This window comes from Mustela lutreola, chromosome X (genome assembly GCF_030435805.1).
Source record: "Mustela lutreola isolate mMusLut2 chromosome X, mMusLut2.pri, whole genome shotgun sequence".
Taxonomy (NCBI): domain Eukaryota; kingdom Metazoa; phylum Chordata; class Mammalia; order Carnivora; family Mustelidae; genus Mustela; species Mustela lutreola.
In genome coordinates, this window is record NC_081308.1 from 35,910,864 (window position 1) to 35,929,556 (window position 18,693).

Here is an 18,693-nt window from a genome sequence, read left to right on the forward strand (position 1 = left end):
ATCCCAAGTTACTTCATTTAAGCGGTTATCTCCAAATTTCCAACTCACCACCCTTGTTCTGCTGCCTTGGAAATGCTCTAATATATCAGTGGTCAACTTAAAACATGGTATCCAGAATTAATACCACATCACACCCACAATACCAGCACAAAATGCCCTACATTTTCTCAGTATTTCCATACTCATTTTTATTATGTGATCTTCACAACTCTAGGAAATACATAAAACTAGATAATTACTATCACCTTAGAGATGAGAAAATTGAGACTTAGCCACCTGCTCAAGAAAGCCAACAATCAGAGAAACCAGAACCAAAAAAAATGTTTCTTCTTTTAGACTGCCCAGAAGTGCTACCTTGCATGACTACTAAAATGGATTTCTATCAATGCCACCATTAACTTATTAAGAGCAATGACAGTGCTAGCACACAGCAAGCTGGGACTCCACTAAAAGGCCTTGATATTTTGTACATGAATCTACCAAGCAAGGTCCTTTTTCCACCCCGAAACTGAAAGAGGACTGTAATCTGATTCTAACACATTAAAACCATTTGGATCCTACTTCTCGCAACTCTTTTTTTTTTTTTTTAAGATTTATTTATTTGGGGCGCCTGGGTGGCTCAGTGGGTTAAGCCACTGCCTTCGGCTCGGGTCATGATCCCAGGGTCCTGGGATCAAGTCCCGCATCGGGCTCTCTGCTCAGCGGGGAGCCTGCTTCCTCCTCTCTCTCTCTGACTGCCTCTCTGCCTACTTGTGATCTCTCTCTGTCAAATAAATAAATAAATTCTAAAAAAAAAAAAAAATGTTTAAGATTTATTTATTTGTTTTGGAGAGAGAGAGAGGACAAGCAGGAGGGGCAGAGGAAAAGAGAAAGAATCTCTACCAGACCCCACATGGAGTGTGGAGCCTGATGTGGGCTCCATCCCCCGACCCTGAAACCACTACCCACCCTGAGCTGAAATCAGGAGTCAGATGTTGAACAGACTGAACCCTACTTTTCTCAACTTCTGAGCTGGTTTTTACTGATTTAGATCATCCCAAATCTCCAGGACGCTGTTAAAAATGCTTATCAGATCATAGTCAAGGCCAAAGAATACCAAAGACTTCCCTCTGGGAAGACAAGCATCAACCCTAGTGGAGTTCTATAGTTCATCTAGACCACATTGCTTCACCTTTAATATGGGTAATTAATGAAAAATATACTATCTCTGACTCAAAAATCTAATGAAAAAACATAAAATTTTAGTTTTGAGTAACTTTTTAACAAAACTATACAGGTCCCTAGTGATCATCACATTCTTTTTTTTTTAACCACTCACATGCCAGCTGTTTATATGGTTAATATTCTCTTTTCAAATTTAACTGAGCACTTTATAGATATTTCTCTTAAGAAAACTACATAAATGCCCCAAAGCAAAGAAAACATATTCAACATCACTTGTCCGCAGAGAAATGCAAATCGAATCCACAATGAGATACCACCTTCACACCTAACAGGATGACTGGCATCAAAATGTCAGACAATAACAAGTATCAGCATGGAAAAACTGGAATGCTCATACATTGATGGTGGGAATGTAAAATGGGTCAGCCATTTTGGAAGACAGTCTGGCAGTTCCTCAAGTGACTTAAACACAGTCACCATATGACCCAACCATTCCATTCCTAGGCATATACCCAAGAGAAATAAAAACATATGTCTATGCAGAAACTTGTACATGAGTGTTTACAGTAACATTATTCATAACAGCCAAAAACTAGAAGCAACCTAAACCTTCATAAACTTATGATAAACAAAAGATAGTAGATCCATACAATTCAACTATAAAAAGAAACAAAGTACTACTACATGCTACAATGAACCTTGAAAATGTTAGATGCTAAGTGAAATAAGTCAGTTACAGAAGCCCCTATCCTACTACAATTCCATTTATATGACATGTGCAGAATAGGCAAATCTATTGACAGCAGATTAGTGCTTGCTTAGGGCTGGGTGGGGGGGCACTTGGAGGTGACAGCAAAAGGCTACGTATTTTCTTTCTGAGATGATATTAACAATGTTCTAAAATTGACTGATGGTTGCACATATCTGAATATACTAAAAACCACTGTACACTTTAAATGGGTGGATTGTATGGTCTATGAATTATAGCTCAATAAAGCTGTTTTTTAAAGAGCTCCAGGAATATGAGATATTTTCTTTTTCTTAAATAAAACATGAACTGTTCTACTGTTAGAGTTATAAACTGTGTATTTATACATTGTTACACACTTAATATGTCCAGCATGGCTAAAAATCATTATTTATTAAGAACCTCAAATGGTACTAGGTTGAGAACAGAAGAGTCAAAACATGAATAATCCTCTAATTCTCCAGTTGATGGACCTTATCCCTAACAAACACATTTGCAGCATCTACATTCACAAAACAAAAATACCAAAAGTTTATATAAGCTCAGTATGAGACTTTATTCAGAATGTGACTTATTTGAACAGCCAATTCAAAAAACAATACAGCTCAATATCAAAAGCAAGAGTCTTGGATTTTCCTTGACATTATGCTACTGAAGCACAACTCAGCAGTATTAAACAAGCAACGGAAATACTCACGATATAAGTAGGGATTTAACGCCAGGTTTTAAAAATTGAATACTTGGATTTGATATACTTCAGTGATTCCTAACTTTTCATTACAAGTTTGAACATCTTTAACAAAAGATTACCCCAAGTTAAGTAATTATTGAAAAGAAACCCTAGGCTTTTCATAAATATTATACCATGCTTCTTCATTTCAGCCAAAATAGATTTACTACATTTGGTGTCCGAATTTCCAGAACAATGAATTATAAAACTTTCTGATAAATAAGTTTGGCATAAGTCTGTTTATTAACATTTATAATCAAACTATTCTTCGAATGATGCTTTACAGTAGACAAAAGACCTTCTAAATACAAACTTTAATTTCCTTATCATACTGACAACAGATGAATCAAAGAACATTTCCCCCCATGAGAAAAACAATATATGGGGTACAAAATATTTTCCCTCTAACCTGTGATTGAGATTTTATTTCAGAAGGATGACAGCCTACTCCTATAGACAAAAGGTATGTGGCTAGAATGTACCTTGGTAGAATTCTTCCAGTCTTGTCACTAGCTTGGTTGGTAGAGCTCCAATTGAGTATCAACTTCAATGAAAACTGGGTTTTATTTTTAAGATTATTTATTTATTTATTTCACAGAGAGAGAGAGAGAGAGAGATCACAAGCAGGCAGAGAGGCAGGCAGAGAGAAGGGGAAGCAGGCTCACCGCCGAACAGAGCCCGATGCGGGGCTCGATCCCAGGACCCTGAGATCATGACCTGAGCCGAAGGCAGAGGCCCAACCCACTGAGCCACCCAGGCGCCCCGGGTTTTATTTTTAACTTAAAAAAATTGTTATTCTAGAATTTACAATTCTCAACTTTTTCACAGCCCCTTTTCTCCTTTCATTTTAGCAACTTTCACATAGGCTCTGTGTCTAACGATGAGGAACCCAGTAGAACCGAGGACAGTGAAAGCAGCAGCTACAAGGGAGGGTAGAGGTTAGGAAATCATGTGCAGAAACACAACTGTGTCCTAGATTCCTTTCTGAAGTGGGATTTTATGGAAGAGGCAAACCCCGAAAGAGTTGGAAATATAAAAGTACTATAAAAATATTTTCAACTTAGCTTGTCAGGGTGCTAAAATTACAGTACCTCCATACTGACCAGGTGGCTGCTCATTTTAATTTATCCAGGAAGTCCAGTAAACTTTAAGAGAAATTTGAAAAGGACTCAAATAAAATTTAACCAATGTAAAGCTGTTTTTTTGCCTTCACTAACAAAAACTGATAAAACATTTTAATGTTATTACATAACTGAATGGGAAAAAATATGAGCATCAATGTCAAGATCAGAGAATCTACCCACTTTCCAAATATAACTGACAATGTTTAGAAGGTTACTTGGCCTTGTAGAGCTGACCTCAATTAAAGTGAATAAATGCTCTCATTATTTTAGGACTTTATTCATTTTATAATATTACTCTACCCTTTCCACTATGAAAGGGCACTCTACTCTCTTTCCTTCTCCTCATGGGAAGTGACTGAAGTAAAAAAGAAGGAAGTAATCATGTGTCTTGTTTGTTAACACTGCGCCATCCTCCCCAAGTTATGAGCTCCTAACTTGGGTTTCTTTTCTTTTTGTTGCGGGGGGGGGGGGGGCGGTTGGCAGATTTTAGCATCTTTGGCACACTTCATCAAGTGTCACTCCTTTGAATTCAAGGGTGACTTAACAGACAAAGACTATGACCTTCTTGAGGGCAGGGCTGTGCCTTAGTTAAATCTCATCTGCTGGGGCCCCTGGGTGGCTCAATGGGTTAAAGCCTCTGCCTTTGGCTCAGGTCATGATCCTGGGCTGTTTGCTCAGTGGGGAGCCTGCTTCCCCCCTCTCTCTCTGCCTGCCTCTCTGCCTACTTGTGATCTCTGTCAAATAAATAAATAAATAAATCTTAAAAAAAAAAAAAAATCTCATCTGCCATACCCTATGCCCTGTGCTCACTAAAGGGTTTGGAGAATCAATAGATGAATAACAAACACATAAACGCTGTTACCAGATCTGTGACCTTGAAGAAGACATTTAGCTCCTAAGTACCTTACTCCCACATCTGTAAAACAAGAAGGAAATACCAACTCTGCCATACTCAGAGGATTTTGAAGAATCAAAAGGTAAAATTCAAGGAAATACTTTGCTTACTCTAAGGAAGCAAACGAATGTAAAGCTCTTTCCCCCCCTATAGTTTGAGTCTCATATTTAATGTCTTCTAGAATAATGATATCTCCAGATACGACCAACTCTTTTTTCCTGCTTAGGTGATCAAGACTAAGTTTCTACAGAAATATAGTACACATTTTTTTTTAAAGATTTCATTTATTTATTTGAGAGAGAAAGAGAGCAAGAAAGCAAAAGAGAGGGAGAAGCAGGCTCCTCGATGAGCAGGAAGCTCTATGTGGGGCTTGATCCCAGGACCCTAGGATCATGACCTGAGCTGAAGGCATATGCTTACCCAATTGAGCCACCCAGGCTTCCCTACACATTTTTGTACAGAAATAGGATTACTCACTTAAGTACTCTCTCGAAAGAAATCAACAGATATAAATTAAAGCTAAAATTAGAAGCTATGTCTATAATAAGTTAACATTCCAAAAGGTTATTTTATATAAAATAAAAAGTTTAACTCACCGCACATTTTTCCACCTTGCCAGCATTATTAGCCCACTTTACTAAAGCTAATAGTCGAACAAAGAGTTGACGTGTCCGGCTAGCAAACTGCACTATTTCTATTTTCCTATAAAATAAAACATTTCTTAATGAACCAACGTTTTGAAAAGAGTATTTCACAATTTATTTCATCTGGGCTAAAACATGAATCAATCTCTGTTTATAAAAATTACAATGAAATGAAACCCCAAATAAGGTATTTACCTAAATATGAATTATTGTCACATTTTATATACTGCCTGCATTTTTTATTTTCAACTTCCAAGTAATAAGTCCAAAAAAAGTTTTAGCAATAAATCACAATCACATTTTTAAAATTAATTTTGCATGACAAAAAAAGTTGTTTACTGAATTATGCCCAATTCACAGATACAAATGTACAATATAAGTTAACTAGGTCCCAGAGGAGAACAAATTAAGAGTCAGGAATTTCATAATTGAGACTATGAGTTATGTATTAGCAACCTTTTTGGTATGAGAAAGGAACTGAAACAGATCTTTACCAAAGCTTGAAACTGTCTCACTTCTACAAAAGCAAGGGCCCATTTCCCATCTTACAAGAGCGTGATTTAAATACCTGAGTAATCAAAGAACTATGCAACTCTTTACCAAACTAATTGCAGCAACAAATTTAGATATTAAATCATCTAAACAAAGTTAAAGTAAGCTGAGCACTAAAAATAAAAGCTTAGATGGTCTGTCCATATCTATTTTTGTGCTATATGCACTATGATGCTTTTTCTCACAATACTCATCAGTATTTTTATCATCTCATAAAGCCTTGAAAGCTTTGTCAGTGTGTTAGCCAGACCTCTCAATTTCCAGTCAGCTATAAAACTGAAAATCACTTTTGTAATTTACCTTAAGATACCGAAAAAAACATTCCACAGGCCCGTTGACAAGACCCAGCAGTACATCAACCTCCCTCCAAGTGGACTCTGACCTATATTAATCTCAGTACAGTTGCAATGGCCTACAGATCCAACCCACATCTCTGTATCTCACCAACAGCAATGCCATGAGGCAATGCACCAAAATAAAAGCTTTTGTTGAAGTATAATCCTGACTGAGGACTACAGAGTCTAAGTCCTAGAGAGCATGTGTGCATAGCCCACAAAAAACCCTGAAAAGGTTTCCTTAAGATCCAACCATCAATATGATTATTAGTAGTATGAAGAGAAGAAGCAAGGGCACAGATACAATTAAGACTCTTTGCCAGTGTCTACGAAGCATCTTAACAGACCAAACAAGCAGAGCATCACAGGCAGGAATGGAGCACAGCAGAAATAGGAAATGTGCATTAAGATCTGGCACCATCTCGGGGCTGGGAGCCCCAGTACTGAAACTCCAACTCAGCAATGACTTACAGAGCACATGAGCTCTCTGCTCTTCTCCTAGGACAAACATATCTGTATATTATTAACTTGGTTCCCCAAATGATCTCCTGTACTGGAAAGCAAACACCCACCTTTGTAAACTACTGTAACATGACTTTTTTTGACACCATGCAATCTCAGTGATCAGCAGCATGAGTCAGTTTTTCAAGGCCCAGCTTCCCTTCCGACCCCAGAGTGGACAGAAGAAACCCGGATTTACATTTCCTTCCTTTAAAACTGACCAGCCAAACTATAACAAAGGTATGCTTTGATGGTCTCTCCCATCTCTACCTTTTTGATCCAGTTCCATCAGAAAGATAGCTGGTGGTGGGGGTGGGGAGCAGAGTCACTAATAAATCTTCCTTAGTGACTTGGTATTTAGGAGAAAAAAAAAAAAATAACCAAGGAGCATAAGTAGTACCAGAGATACAGTCAAGTAGCCAATTCTATGGCTACAACTTAACTCTCCATCACAGGATTACTTTGAAACCTTAATGTATCTTGTTCCTTTCCCTTATGGAAACATTGGTGTTTAGTTATGTCTTAAGCCCCAAACTCCAACTCAATCAAAATTCTCTCAACTATTAAACAGCAATAGCATTATGCAAATGTCAATTCTCTAAAGACATCTAATAGCATCTTCGCGGCCAATTTTCTTAATTCAGTCTGTTCCTCAGCTTTTTCTATTAAGTTCTATACCTTCTACATTTTCCTATCCTCTTCAGGGACTTGACAACAAAGGTTTCTAGAACACAAGGTCCAGAGCTGGTCTACACCAAGAATGTCAAGGATGACATTTCCCAGGGTTCCCTAAACAAATGGTGTGAAACACCACCTTAGGTTCTCTGGACCTAGGTTTCGGATCCATAGCCCTAACACCGCCCCCCCCCAATACTCACTCACTCTCTTTCTCACATACACTCTCATAGATATGCCAACATAGACAGAGATTTAAGGTTTCGTTCATACTCACCTTTCCACATCAGATTTCCTTGGTAGTCTATAAGGTTAAAAAAAAAAAAAAAAGAAAAAGAAAAAAGAAAAAAGAAATTGACTAAATATACACAAAGCTTCATCAAAATATGGTAACAGTCTTTATTTTGGCTCTATTACATACCTTAGTGTTTCAGAAAAACTAGATAAATAGCCACTACAGGCTTATGTGGCTACCTGATCTTTTTTATGGGTTTCTAGCAATATGGCTATAAGGGAAAAAACCAACAAACGAACATTCCTCTCCATTCAAGATGATCCAAAAGGTACTGCATGAATCTCAAACATTTAAAAAGCTCACATCTTACATTAAACACTACTATATCATACAGTCAGAAAAAATACTCTTTTTTAAAAAAGATTTTATTTATTTACTTGACAGACAAAGATCACAAGTAGGCAGACAGGTAGGTGGGGGTGGGGGGGAAGCAGGCTCCCCGTTGAGCAGAGAGCCTGATGGGGGGCTCAATCCCGGGACCCTGAGATCATGACCTTAGTTGAAGGCAGAGGCTCAACCCACTGAGCCACCCAGGTGTCCCGAATATATATATATATTTTAAAGATTTTATTTATTTATTTGACACAGACAGAGAACACAAGTAGGCAGAGAGGCAGGCAGAGAGGGTAGTGGAAGCAGGCTCCCTGCTGAGCATAGAGCCTGATGGGGGGCTCTATCCCAGGACTCTGAGACCATGATCTGAGCTGAAGGCAGAGGCTTAACCCACTGAGCCACCCAGACACCCCGAAAATATTCTTTTAAAACCAAAACAGAGGGTGCCTGGGTGGCTCAGTGGGTTAAGCCACTGCCTTCGGCTCAGGTCATGATCTCAGGGTCCTGAGATTGAGTCCCGCGTCAGGCTCTCTGCTCGGCAGGGAGCCTGCTTCCCTCTCTCTCTCTGCCTGCCTCTCCATCTACTTGTGATTTCTCTCTGTCAAATAAATAAATAAAATCTTAAAAAAAAAAAGAAAGCAAGATGTTTGATTTTAAAAAATAAATAAATAAATAAAACCAAAACAGACACAGATGCAGTATACTAGCTGCTAGCTTCCTTATATCCAATGGAACCTTGCTTCCAAGCAATAATCTCTCCATGTTTTATCAGGATGGGCAAAACTGGAAGCTAAGCACACAAAAGAACCAGTGTCAGCCAAGGGTTTTACAGTAAGTATGATGTTGCATGGTGGTTAGATGTACATGATTACTTTTAAGCTCCAGTAAGGTTTTGATTTATTTTTTGCTAGTTCTCCAGTACAATAGCCAGCAACCAATGTCACCATTTTCCCTGTTAAATTATACCATTTAACACTCTCACATCCACTGATGCTTACAAAGGTCCTGATGTGCCTCCTGAATCACCGCATTTTGGAAACCTCTATCCCATGGCTCAGGATTCAACGGCCTGAGCAATTGTAAAGCCTCCTTTACATCTAATCCCTTCTTGAAGAAAACACACTGAGCCATTTCAATTCTCTTCTCCCACCCACAGGCCACAGGTGCAGAAAAAATAAAACCAGAGTTCAAGGTACAAGGAGGGGAAACTATCAAAATGAGCTCTGGCTTGTAGTTAACAATAATTCTGAGAGCAGACAGTGAGACAGAAGTTGAAATTATGATCCGGATGGTAAAGGAAACTAGGTAGAAGGTGGAAGGGCCAGCAGGATCAGATGAAGCAGAAATTAAGTCCTTATAAGACTGCAAGGAAAACAGCTATTGGCAAGTTCCTCTACACGTGAAAGTTCCTGAGAACACTCCTTTTGAGAAGCCACAACCCTCATCCTCAAGGGAGGGAGAGAATGATAACTATGGATGCTGATGTGTGCATAAGAGAGAGAAACAAAAGAGGAGAGCCTTTGGGGGGTGGGGGTAGAAAGAACAGGAAACAGTGTCCCAGCTCTTCCCACCTGCCCCAGAGACCCTAAAAGGATCACCTCATGTAGAGGCAGTATCATTTCCCGGACAAAGATTAGGCTTTGTTGTCTGCATCCCTTTCCTCCCAATTCCTCCTAATCTATTTAAAATTCCTTTATGGATAACAAATCCACGATTTGGGGCAATAGCCCCAAAATGCAAATTTTTGGAAGTAGCAGACATTTATTTACACTGAAGTATAATAAGACAAGTTTACATAACTGAGATCCTAGCTTTTTCTAATTTTATTTAAAACAGGTTAAAGAAAAAAAAAAGGAGTACAATCTAATTCCTTAAGAAGTCAAGGCAGAGTGTAAACTCTGAGATGAGAGCACGTATGTCGGAGAGGAGGTGGGTGTAGATAAGCAGAAGGAAAAAAACAAACACCCAGATTTCTGTGGCCAAAAACAAACCACTGAAATTGTCAAGGCAGTCCTTTTTACTTTCAATAGTTCACAGACAAGCATCAAATACAGCAAAAATAAGACTCTTAAAAAGTAGACCTAGCACACTAGTTTTACATCAATACATTGATTCTGACAGTTCCCACCGGGAACAAGGAAAAATACATGATTATGGAGTATTATGCCTCCATCAGAAAGGATGAATACACAACTTTTGTAGCAACATGGACGGGACTGGAAGAGATTATGCTGAGTGAAATAAGTCAAGCAGAGAGAGTCAATTATCATATGGTTTCACTTATTTGTGGAGCATAACAAATATCATGGAGGACAAGGGGTGTTAGAGAGAAGGGAGATGGGGTAAATTGGAGGGGAGGTGAATCATGAGAGACTATGGACTCTGAAAAACAATCTGAGGGGTTTGAAGTGGTGGGGGGGGTGGGAGGTTGGGGTACCAGGTGGTGGGTATTATAGAGGGCACGGATTGCATGGAGCACTGGGTGTGGTGAAAAAAATAATGAATACTGTTTTTCTGAAAATAAATAAATCAATTAAAAAAAAAAGAACACCAAGGTAAGTTCCTAAAACTAATTTTGGTTAGCACAAATCAAAAGAGAAAAGAGTTATTTTATATACCCAAGTATCAAGAGCAGGAAGGTATTTTCCCATTAAATCCTCCATGGTCAGGGGCGTCAGGGTGGCTCAGTGATCAAAGCCTCTGTCTTCGGCTCAGGTCATGATGTCAGGGTCCTGGGATGGAGTCCTGCATCGGGCTCTTTGCTCAGCAGGGAGCCTGCCTCCTCCTCCTCTCTCTCTCTGCCTGCCTCTCTGCCTACTTGTGATCTGTCAAATAAATTTTTTTTAAAAATCCTTAAAAAATAAATAAATCCTCCATGGTCTACAATGATAATTCTAACAATTCATTTGTTAATGTATTAAATCAATAAATACTTAGTTAATCCTCAACTATATGCCAAACTATGTTCTAGGCTCAGGGAACATACCAAACAAATAAAAATTCCCATCCTCATGGAGCTTCCAGTGGGGAGGGAGCAGATAATAAATTAAGGATACCCAGTAGCGATAAGAAAAAACAAAGCAGTGAGTAAAGAATAGAAGGCAGGGGCAGAAAGCTTTTCTTGGGTGGTCAGATAAAGTCTCTCTGATAAGTTCTATCTGAACAAAGACTAAAGGTCATTACCCTGTGTGGAAAGCAAACCACACAGATTTCTGGGGGGAAAGCAAAGGCTCTAAGGTGGGAGTGTGTCTATAATACCCACCTATCAAAAAACATCAAGAAAGGTAGTGTGGCTGAAACAGAACAAGCAAAGAGGAGAGTATTAGGAAATGAGGATAAAGAGTAAAGGAGGTGAAGGCATAGATAGACCACAAGTTCTGGTTTGCCCAAGATAGTTCTGGTTCATGCCTGTTGCTCCGACATTATTATTATTTTTTAAAAAAGATTTTTATTTATTTATTTGACAGACATAGATCACAAGTAGGCAGAGAGTCAGGCAGAGAGAGAGGAAAGCAGGTTCCCTGCTGAGCAGAGAGCCCAATATGGGGCTCGATCCCAGGACCCTGGGATCATGACCTGAGCTGAAGGCAGAGCCTTTAACCCACTGAGCCACCCAGGCGCCCCTATTTTTTTTTTTTTAAATATTTATTTTAGAAGAGAGAGAACATGGGTGGTAGGGACGGAGGGAGAGAAAGAATCTCAGGTAGACTCCCCACTAAGGATGGAGCTCGATCTCATGACCTGAACTAAAACCAAGAGTCTGATGCTTAACTGACTATGCCACCCAGGTGCCCCCAACATTATTGTTAAAAGCACAACCTTTTGTACTCAAAAGTGTACTGATTTGGACCTTTTACAGTCACTCCATATACAGGTGACTTTAAAACCTTTTTACCATAAGTGAGATAGAGACCCGCTGAAGAGTTGAGAGCAGAAAAGTTTCAAAAGGATCATCCTGGCTATTTTATGGATGACAAAAACTATAAAGGGGAAAGGGTAGCAGTAGAAATATCAACTGGCAGACTACTGCAGTTAACATGGGTGAAGGATTCACACTTGATGGAAATGTTGAAAAGTGGTCAAATCCAAAGTCAGAGATGACAAGACTTGCTGATGTACTACTGGGCATGGAATTGGAAGAGGAATTACTCCAAATTTGTGGCCTAAGCCACAACAGGAAGAATGGGGATACTCTTTAGTGAGATAGAAGAGGTTTGGGGGTGGTTGGATATATCAAGTGGAATTGACTGAAATGCCCATTAGGGCACATTACTAGGACATAAAAGTAAGCATCTGGATATAGAGTCTGGAGTTCAGTGGAGAGGTCTCTGCTGCAGACAGAAGTATGGGAATCATCATCACATAAAGGGTGCAGGATTAAAACTATACACTTATTCTACTGCAACAAAATAGACATTCTTCATAACTAAGTTGTATAATAAAAAGCACAATATAATTCAAAAATTTCTACAAATCGGGACGTCTGGGTGGCTCAGTTGGTTAAGCAGCTGCCTTCGGCTCAGGTCAGGATCCCAGCGGCCTAGGATGGAGTCCCACATCGGGCTCCTTGCTCGGCAGGGAGCCTGCTTCTCCCTCTGCCTCTGCCTGCGATTCTGTCTGCCTGTGCTCGCTCTCTCTCCCTCTCTCTGATAAATAAATAAAATCTTAAAAAAAAAATTTCTACAAATCCTCTATGAAAGAACAAATTATACAAATTACACAATCATTGACAGCAGTTCTCAACATTTTTCCATAGCTATACATTGGGTAGGTGATCTTCACATATATGAAAAATTTTCATGAACACTCTTAAATTTTTATGAAATCCAATAGTAATTGGTTCAGAGAAGTATATTGCTACAATGACACCTAATCACAACAGCTATTTAAGTTTCTCTTAAATAGACGGGGAAGCCTTCTTTCTGTTCCATTCAATAAAGTACCACATGTCAAAACTATGTGAGAATGTTTTACAGGAATAAGTGGAACCTATTTTAACTCCTTCAGTCATCTGCAAACAAATATTTTAAGTCTCAGGTAACAAATTACTATGCCACTTTACAGGCCAATATCTACGTCTTAATGTATACAACTGAAAACACTGATCTGCAGTGTAACAAGATAAAAGATAAAAACTAAGTAAAAACTTAAAATTCTTATTTTTTCTGAACCTGGATTTTAAAATGAAAAACAGTACTTAAGGTATATATCCCCCCAAATATTATAGTGTCTTTTCTTCACACACTGAAAATTAGTGTATTCTGATCCTATTTTGAAGGGATTAACAACCTAATCATGTCCCAAGGCATTTCACTGGTAACTTGATTTACAAACTCCCTTCATACTCAAAGAAACAGTAACAGAAGACCAGTTACAATAAACCTTTTACTTACGCTATACGCGTTAAGACTTCAAACACTCTCAAACATGTCAGGGAAAAAAAGCAAACCAAATTTTTGGATTAATTTATACACAATAGATCTCCTGAGTTCAAACTCTGGCAGAAACAATTACAACCTAAATTTAAAATGTAAATTTTAAATCTGTAAAACAGATTTCCTGTCTTTAGGAATTCGAACATTATGTATTCCTAAACCCTAATCTTGGGCTTTCGGCTAAAAAGCTTCCAACCAAGAAATCAATAGGGTTCTGCTTGTAACTCCAGCAAAACCCCCAAAGATAGAATTTTCAGTGAGTCTAACAACATACATAATTAACCACTCTCCGTTGCTCCATCTCCAGAAAGACCCCAAATGCAAAGCGTTTCCTCCACCTCCTCTGAGCCCAAGAGTTCAGAAATTCTAGACTAAGTAGCCCAAAGGAAAGGAGAAAACAGCAGCCCCGTGGGGAGGTGCGAGCCTCTCTAAGCCGGTTGGGCGGGAAGCGGGGGGAGGGAGGGTTCTGGGGAGCAGGCATGGGTTTCGCGGCACTTACAGGTCCGTCAACACCATGAGCTCGGAGTAGGCCCGGTGCAGAAGAAATTCGATGAGGGTGCTCAGCCGGTAGCCCGGACTGGCCGCGGCTGCTGCGGCCGCCGCTACGGCGGCTCCGGGAGGAGGAGGCGCCGGGGCTGACGCGGGACCACCGCTGGCCCCGCCACCGCCTCCAGGCGGGACCAGCTGGTGGTTCTCCAGCTGCACTGGGGCCATGGCGGCGCAGGGCCGGGCTTGGCGCAGCGGCACAAGATGAAGCCCTCGAGCCTCCTAGGCGCTCGGTCACCGCGCCTAAGTGGGCGCGGGCAGAGTCGCCACCGCCTACCGCCAGGCCGCCTCCGAACAGGAAGCCGTGCGCCGGCCGCGGAGGCCCGCCCCCATGTAGCGACGAGCCCGCCTGCCCCAGCGACTGGAGCGAGAGGCGGGGGAAGGCGGGGAAAGACGGGGAGAGGCGGGGGGATGCGGGGGAGGGAGGTGGGGAGGGAGGTGGGGAGAGGAGGGGGAGGCGGGGAGGGCGGGGAAGCGGGGCAGACTCAGCAGAGAAGCTGCGCCTCCACAACGGAACAGAGGCCGCTTCGGCAAGCAGCCGCAGCGTCCATGTTGACGGCCCAAAGCGGAAGTCGTTAGGCAAAACGGAAGGGGAACCTGCAGGGGGACTTCCGACAGTAACCTGTGCTTTTTCTCCGGCTATCCGGCGCCGTGACGCTTGGGGGCGCGTGGGAGTGAGGCGGGGCCGACGCGCAGGCCGGGAAAGCGGAAGCGGGGGCCGCGCGTCACCGGAAGCGGGTGTGAGGGCGGAGCCGGCAACGTCACCGCGGACGTCAGTAGTTGCCCCGCCCTTGCCCTCGCCGCCCTTCGGTGCTTAAAAGGCTCCAATTTACTCTGAGGTATTTATCAGCGCTCCCCAGTGGGATGCAAATACTGCTGGGGAGGCTCCTTCCCAAGGTGTTCGTGAGTTGTGGTTTTGGAATCGCGAAGAAATTGTAGCGGCTCTGGCCGCTCTCATGGCTTCTCAGATCTTTGCTCCTCCCACAGTCTGCTCATGCGCCTTTCGTGGGATAGAAAACGTATCCGTCATTTTTTTTTTTTTTCTTAACTGTGGGAAAAGATGTGAGGAAATATGATGGGGTTTAAGAGCAGGGCTACTGACAGAATAACTTCACTTTAATGGAGTTGGACATACGCCGCTCTCGTTACCGACCCCGAAATTCTGGGAGTTCTACCACAGAAACAGCCCTTAAATCTTCTACCTCTGGCTTTCACTCGGTTCTTGTTCCTGCTCTTGCGGTAGACGCCCTGCCCTCCCAGGGTTCTTTTTCTGTGCCCTACCTTCACTTTTCCCCTTCAAAATCCACGTTTAGTATTTTGCTTCCTGCTGAAAAATGGTGATTCTCAACTTTACACATTGGAATCGCGGGGAGTGGGGGGGGGGGCTTTAAAAAACAGCTTTAAGTGGTCGGATGTGAGGTCTGGGTTCGAGGTTTTTAGACGCTTTCTTCCTGCAGCTAAGGTAGAAATCCACTGTTAATAAGCGTCAGTTGCTGCGACCCTTTTTTGAAACATTCTTTCGCAGATCTCCTCCAGGAGATGCCCTTGTTCTTTAAGGTTAAAATACTCTTACTGTCCACTTGTGTAATTCTCAGTCATTCTTGAAAGCCATTCACCTGTCTTCCGAAGGTGTAACCTTTGGAGTATAGTCACTTGCTCCCTCTTTTGTGGCCTTAAAGGACATTTACACGCAATATCATCATGTGCGTGTAGTACTTACAACCCCTTACAGGTGTAGTTGCGGGAGGGCAGAGACTATTATTCCTCCCCATGCAAGTCACTCCAGGGAACAAACATTTTTGTGTTAGCTAGAATGGTACCATTTTTTTTTTGCAGTTGTTTTGATTTGTTTTATTGAAGTTTTCCCCCCTTTCTGAAAACTATTGACTTGAGTTTAAAAAAATTAAAAAAAACCGGTGGCCACATGTACAGGAAAGATAGGTTGTCCTACAAGATGGTCTTTAAGAGATTTTCTAATCCTCAGATTCTGATTCTATGTGATGTTGATAGAATTTTAGCTCTGCCTTATTGCATATATTAAACATAGTTATACACCATGTCTTTTGGTATACATTCTATTTGGCAATAAGGTTCTACCTAGAGCAGTACAACCAACGTGCAAATAAAAGAAAATAATTAATTGGATAGAGTGGTTTTAGAATAGAGAAAATTTCACCCACATCCATCAGATTAGATTCTATTGAAATTTCTGTGAGTTTCAATAGCTCTCTTTAAAAACTGAAAAGTACTTGTTAAAAAGGATATTCTAAAGGAAAACAGGGCAAAGATCAAGGAATAGAATCTTGAGAGGTGCAATGCTTGAATTGTTGGCAATAAGGGAGGTTATATAAATGAAAGCTCCTTAAAGAGGTGATAGCCCACCTCACAACCTGATAGTATAGCCACTAGACATATATAGGAAGTGCTGGTGAAGAAATGAATGGGGAAGGAGAAAAATATTAGCATGTTTGGCTGAGTTACTAAAGGAATGACTCATCAATATCACTTGGAAATCGTATAATTTATAATTTTAAAGCCTACACTACAATGTTTGGCACTGTAGTATATATACATAATTCTTTCATATTTTTCAATTGTTTCTCTATTTGGTCATCACCAGATTCTGTCACACTTCAGATAGTTTCAGAACTAGTAGCATGATATTTCCTTGGCTATTAAATTGGCCCAAACACTTGACATCTTTCATGAAGTCAGTCTGATTTTAATAAAAGAAATTGATTGCAAAATATGGAGAAATAACATTTCCTTGTAAGCTCTCTTGATGGAAAAATGAAATTGTGACAAATATAGTTTCATTTTGAAGCATACAGATGCCCCTCAGACACAAACGAATGGGAAAGAAATTGAAAAGTAATTTTTTCTTTCTTTTTATGAGATACTGCAGCCAGTTCCTCCAAAACAGAGAGCAAAAGCAGTAACTGCATTCATTCAAGAGTTGCTCAGTTCATGGTAAAGTTGAGGAAAAGAACTCATGATACTGTGACTATGGCCTGACCAACCTAGAAAAAATGAGAACACTTTAATTGTTTTGCCTGTAAAAGAAAATCCAAACATTTTACTGTGGTCTCCAAAGCCATTAACGGAGTGACCCTTGCCTGCTCCTCCACTGCTATCTCCTGCCACTCTTTCCTTCACTGACTATACCTGTAACCTCACTGGTTGTAGTATGTGCTATTTTCTGTAGTATTAGGGCTTGTCCACTGTTTCAGATATGGGAAGCACTTATTTCACAGCTCTTCACATGGCTGGCTTCTCATCCTTCCAGTATCAGCACAAATGAGAAAATCCTCAGGGAGGCCTCCCTTGACTATATGATATTAGGAATATATAAGGAATTTCATTACCCTATTGTAGAAGCCAAACTGTATGAATGATCTTACCTGTCTCAGTAGAAGAATGGCTAAATAAATTACTGTATTTCTTTTTTTGTTTTTAAAGATAACATTGATTTTACAAAGGGAGAGCACATGCATGTGTGAGCATGCTCTTAAGCAGGGGAAGGGGCAGAGGAAGAGGGAGAGAGAGTATCCTCAAGCAGACTCCCAGCTGAATGTGGAGCTGACGCAGGACTCAATGCCAGGACCCTGAGATCTGAAATCAGGAGTTGGTCACTTAACCTACTAAGCCACCCAGGTGCCCCAAATACTGTATTTCTATGCAACTGTCAAAATGAAGGAATGAGACCTACATGTACCAATGTGGATACATTTCAAAAACAATGCTGAATGAAAACAGCAATCTTTTTGATACCATTTCTATCCATTTTTATTTTTTTATTTTTTAAAATTTAGTTTAAATTCCAGTATGGCTAACATACACTGTTATATTATTTTCAGGCATACAGTACATTGATTCAACAATTTTATACATCACCCCGAGCTCGTTGTGACAAGTGCACTCCTTACTCCCCATCACTTATTTTATCCATCCCCCCCAACCACCTCCCCTCTGTTAACCATCAGTTTGTTCTCTATACTTAAGAGTCTATTTCTTGCTTTGTCTCTCTTTTTAACTTTGCTCATTTGTTTTGTTTCTTAGTTCTGTCCATTTTTGAAGCACACAAAATAACACTGTATAATTTCATATATTATGGTTAAAGTAAACAATGTAAATGATGACAGCACTTTCAGGATGGTAGTTACTTACAGAGAGGGGTAAGAGGTGAGGTAGTGCTTTGTGGCTATTAGCTATTTGTTATATTTAATGGGTTTACTAAAGAAATACCTGAAGGAAATGTGACAATATCTATTATATCTGGGTAGGGAGAGATGATTGTTAATATATTCTGTACTTTTCAGGATTTTTAAAGATTTCGTAAGTTGTTAAAGTTTAAAGTAAAATGTTTCTGTTAGTATAACTTACACAAGCCAACATAACAACCCCCCAAATCTCAGTGGCTTAACAAAGTAAAGTAAGAGTTTATTTCTTGTGCTCACAAAGTTCAGGAAAGATGTACCTGATGGAGAGGCCCACACTATTCTAAGCAGTAACCCAGAGTTCAGGCTCCTTCGACCTTGGAAAGCCATCATTCTAACAGCGAGATTTTTGTATGTCCACCCAAATTCCATTAGTCAGAATTAGTCACATGCCCCTTTTAAAGGCTAGGAGCTGGATCCATCCATGTTGTCTTTCTTATGCCTAGGTAATATTCCCTTGTATATATATTACATCTAATTTATCCATTCATCTATCAAT

At 40.4% G+C, this 18,693-nt stretch overlaps 2 protein-coding genes across 3 annotated transcripts in view; one reads left to right on the forward strand and one right to left on the reverse strand.

The window, feature by feature from the left end:
* MED14 (mediator complex subunit 14) overlaps nt 1-14,597 on the reverse strand; it is a 74,241-nt gene extending 59,644 nt beyond the window's left edge. Inside the window, exons 1-3 of one of the 2 annotated variants that reach the window (XM_059158623.1) lie at nt 13,931-14,597; nt 7,646-7,672; nt 5,258-5,363 (exon numbers count right to left, since the gene is read on the reverse strand). In XM_059158623.1, coding sequence (XP_059014606.1) covers nt 5,258-5,363; nt 7,646-7,672; nt 13,931-14,145 — 348 coding nt within the window. In that variant the 5' untranslated portion in view covers nt 14,146-14,597. The remainder of the gene's footprint in view (nt 1-5,257; nt 5,364-7,645; nt 7,673-13,930) is intronic. The other variant, XM_059158620.1, reaches the window with a different exon arrangement.
* Nucleotides 14,598-14,702: 105 nt separating this feature from the next.
* The window catches only part of USP9X (ubiquitin specific peptidase 9 X-linked), a 461,171-nt gene continuing 457,180 nt past the window's right edge, over nt 14,703-18,693 (forward strand). The window contains exon 1 of the mRNA XM_059158617.1: nt 14,703-14,816. The gene's annotated coding sequence lies outside the window, so the exon portion shown is untranslated. The remainder of the gene's footprint in view (nt 14,817-18,693) is intronic.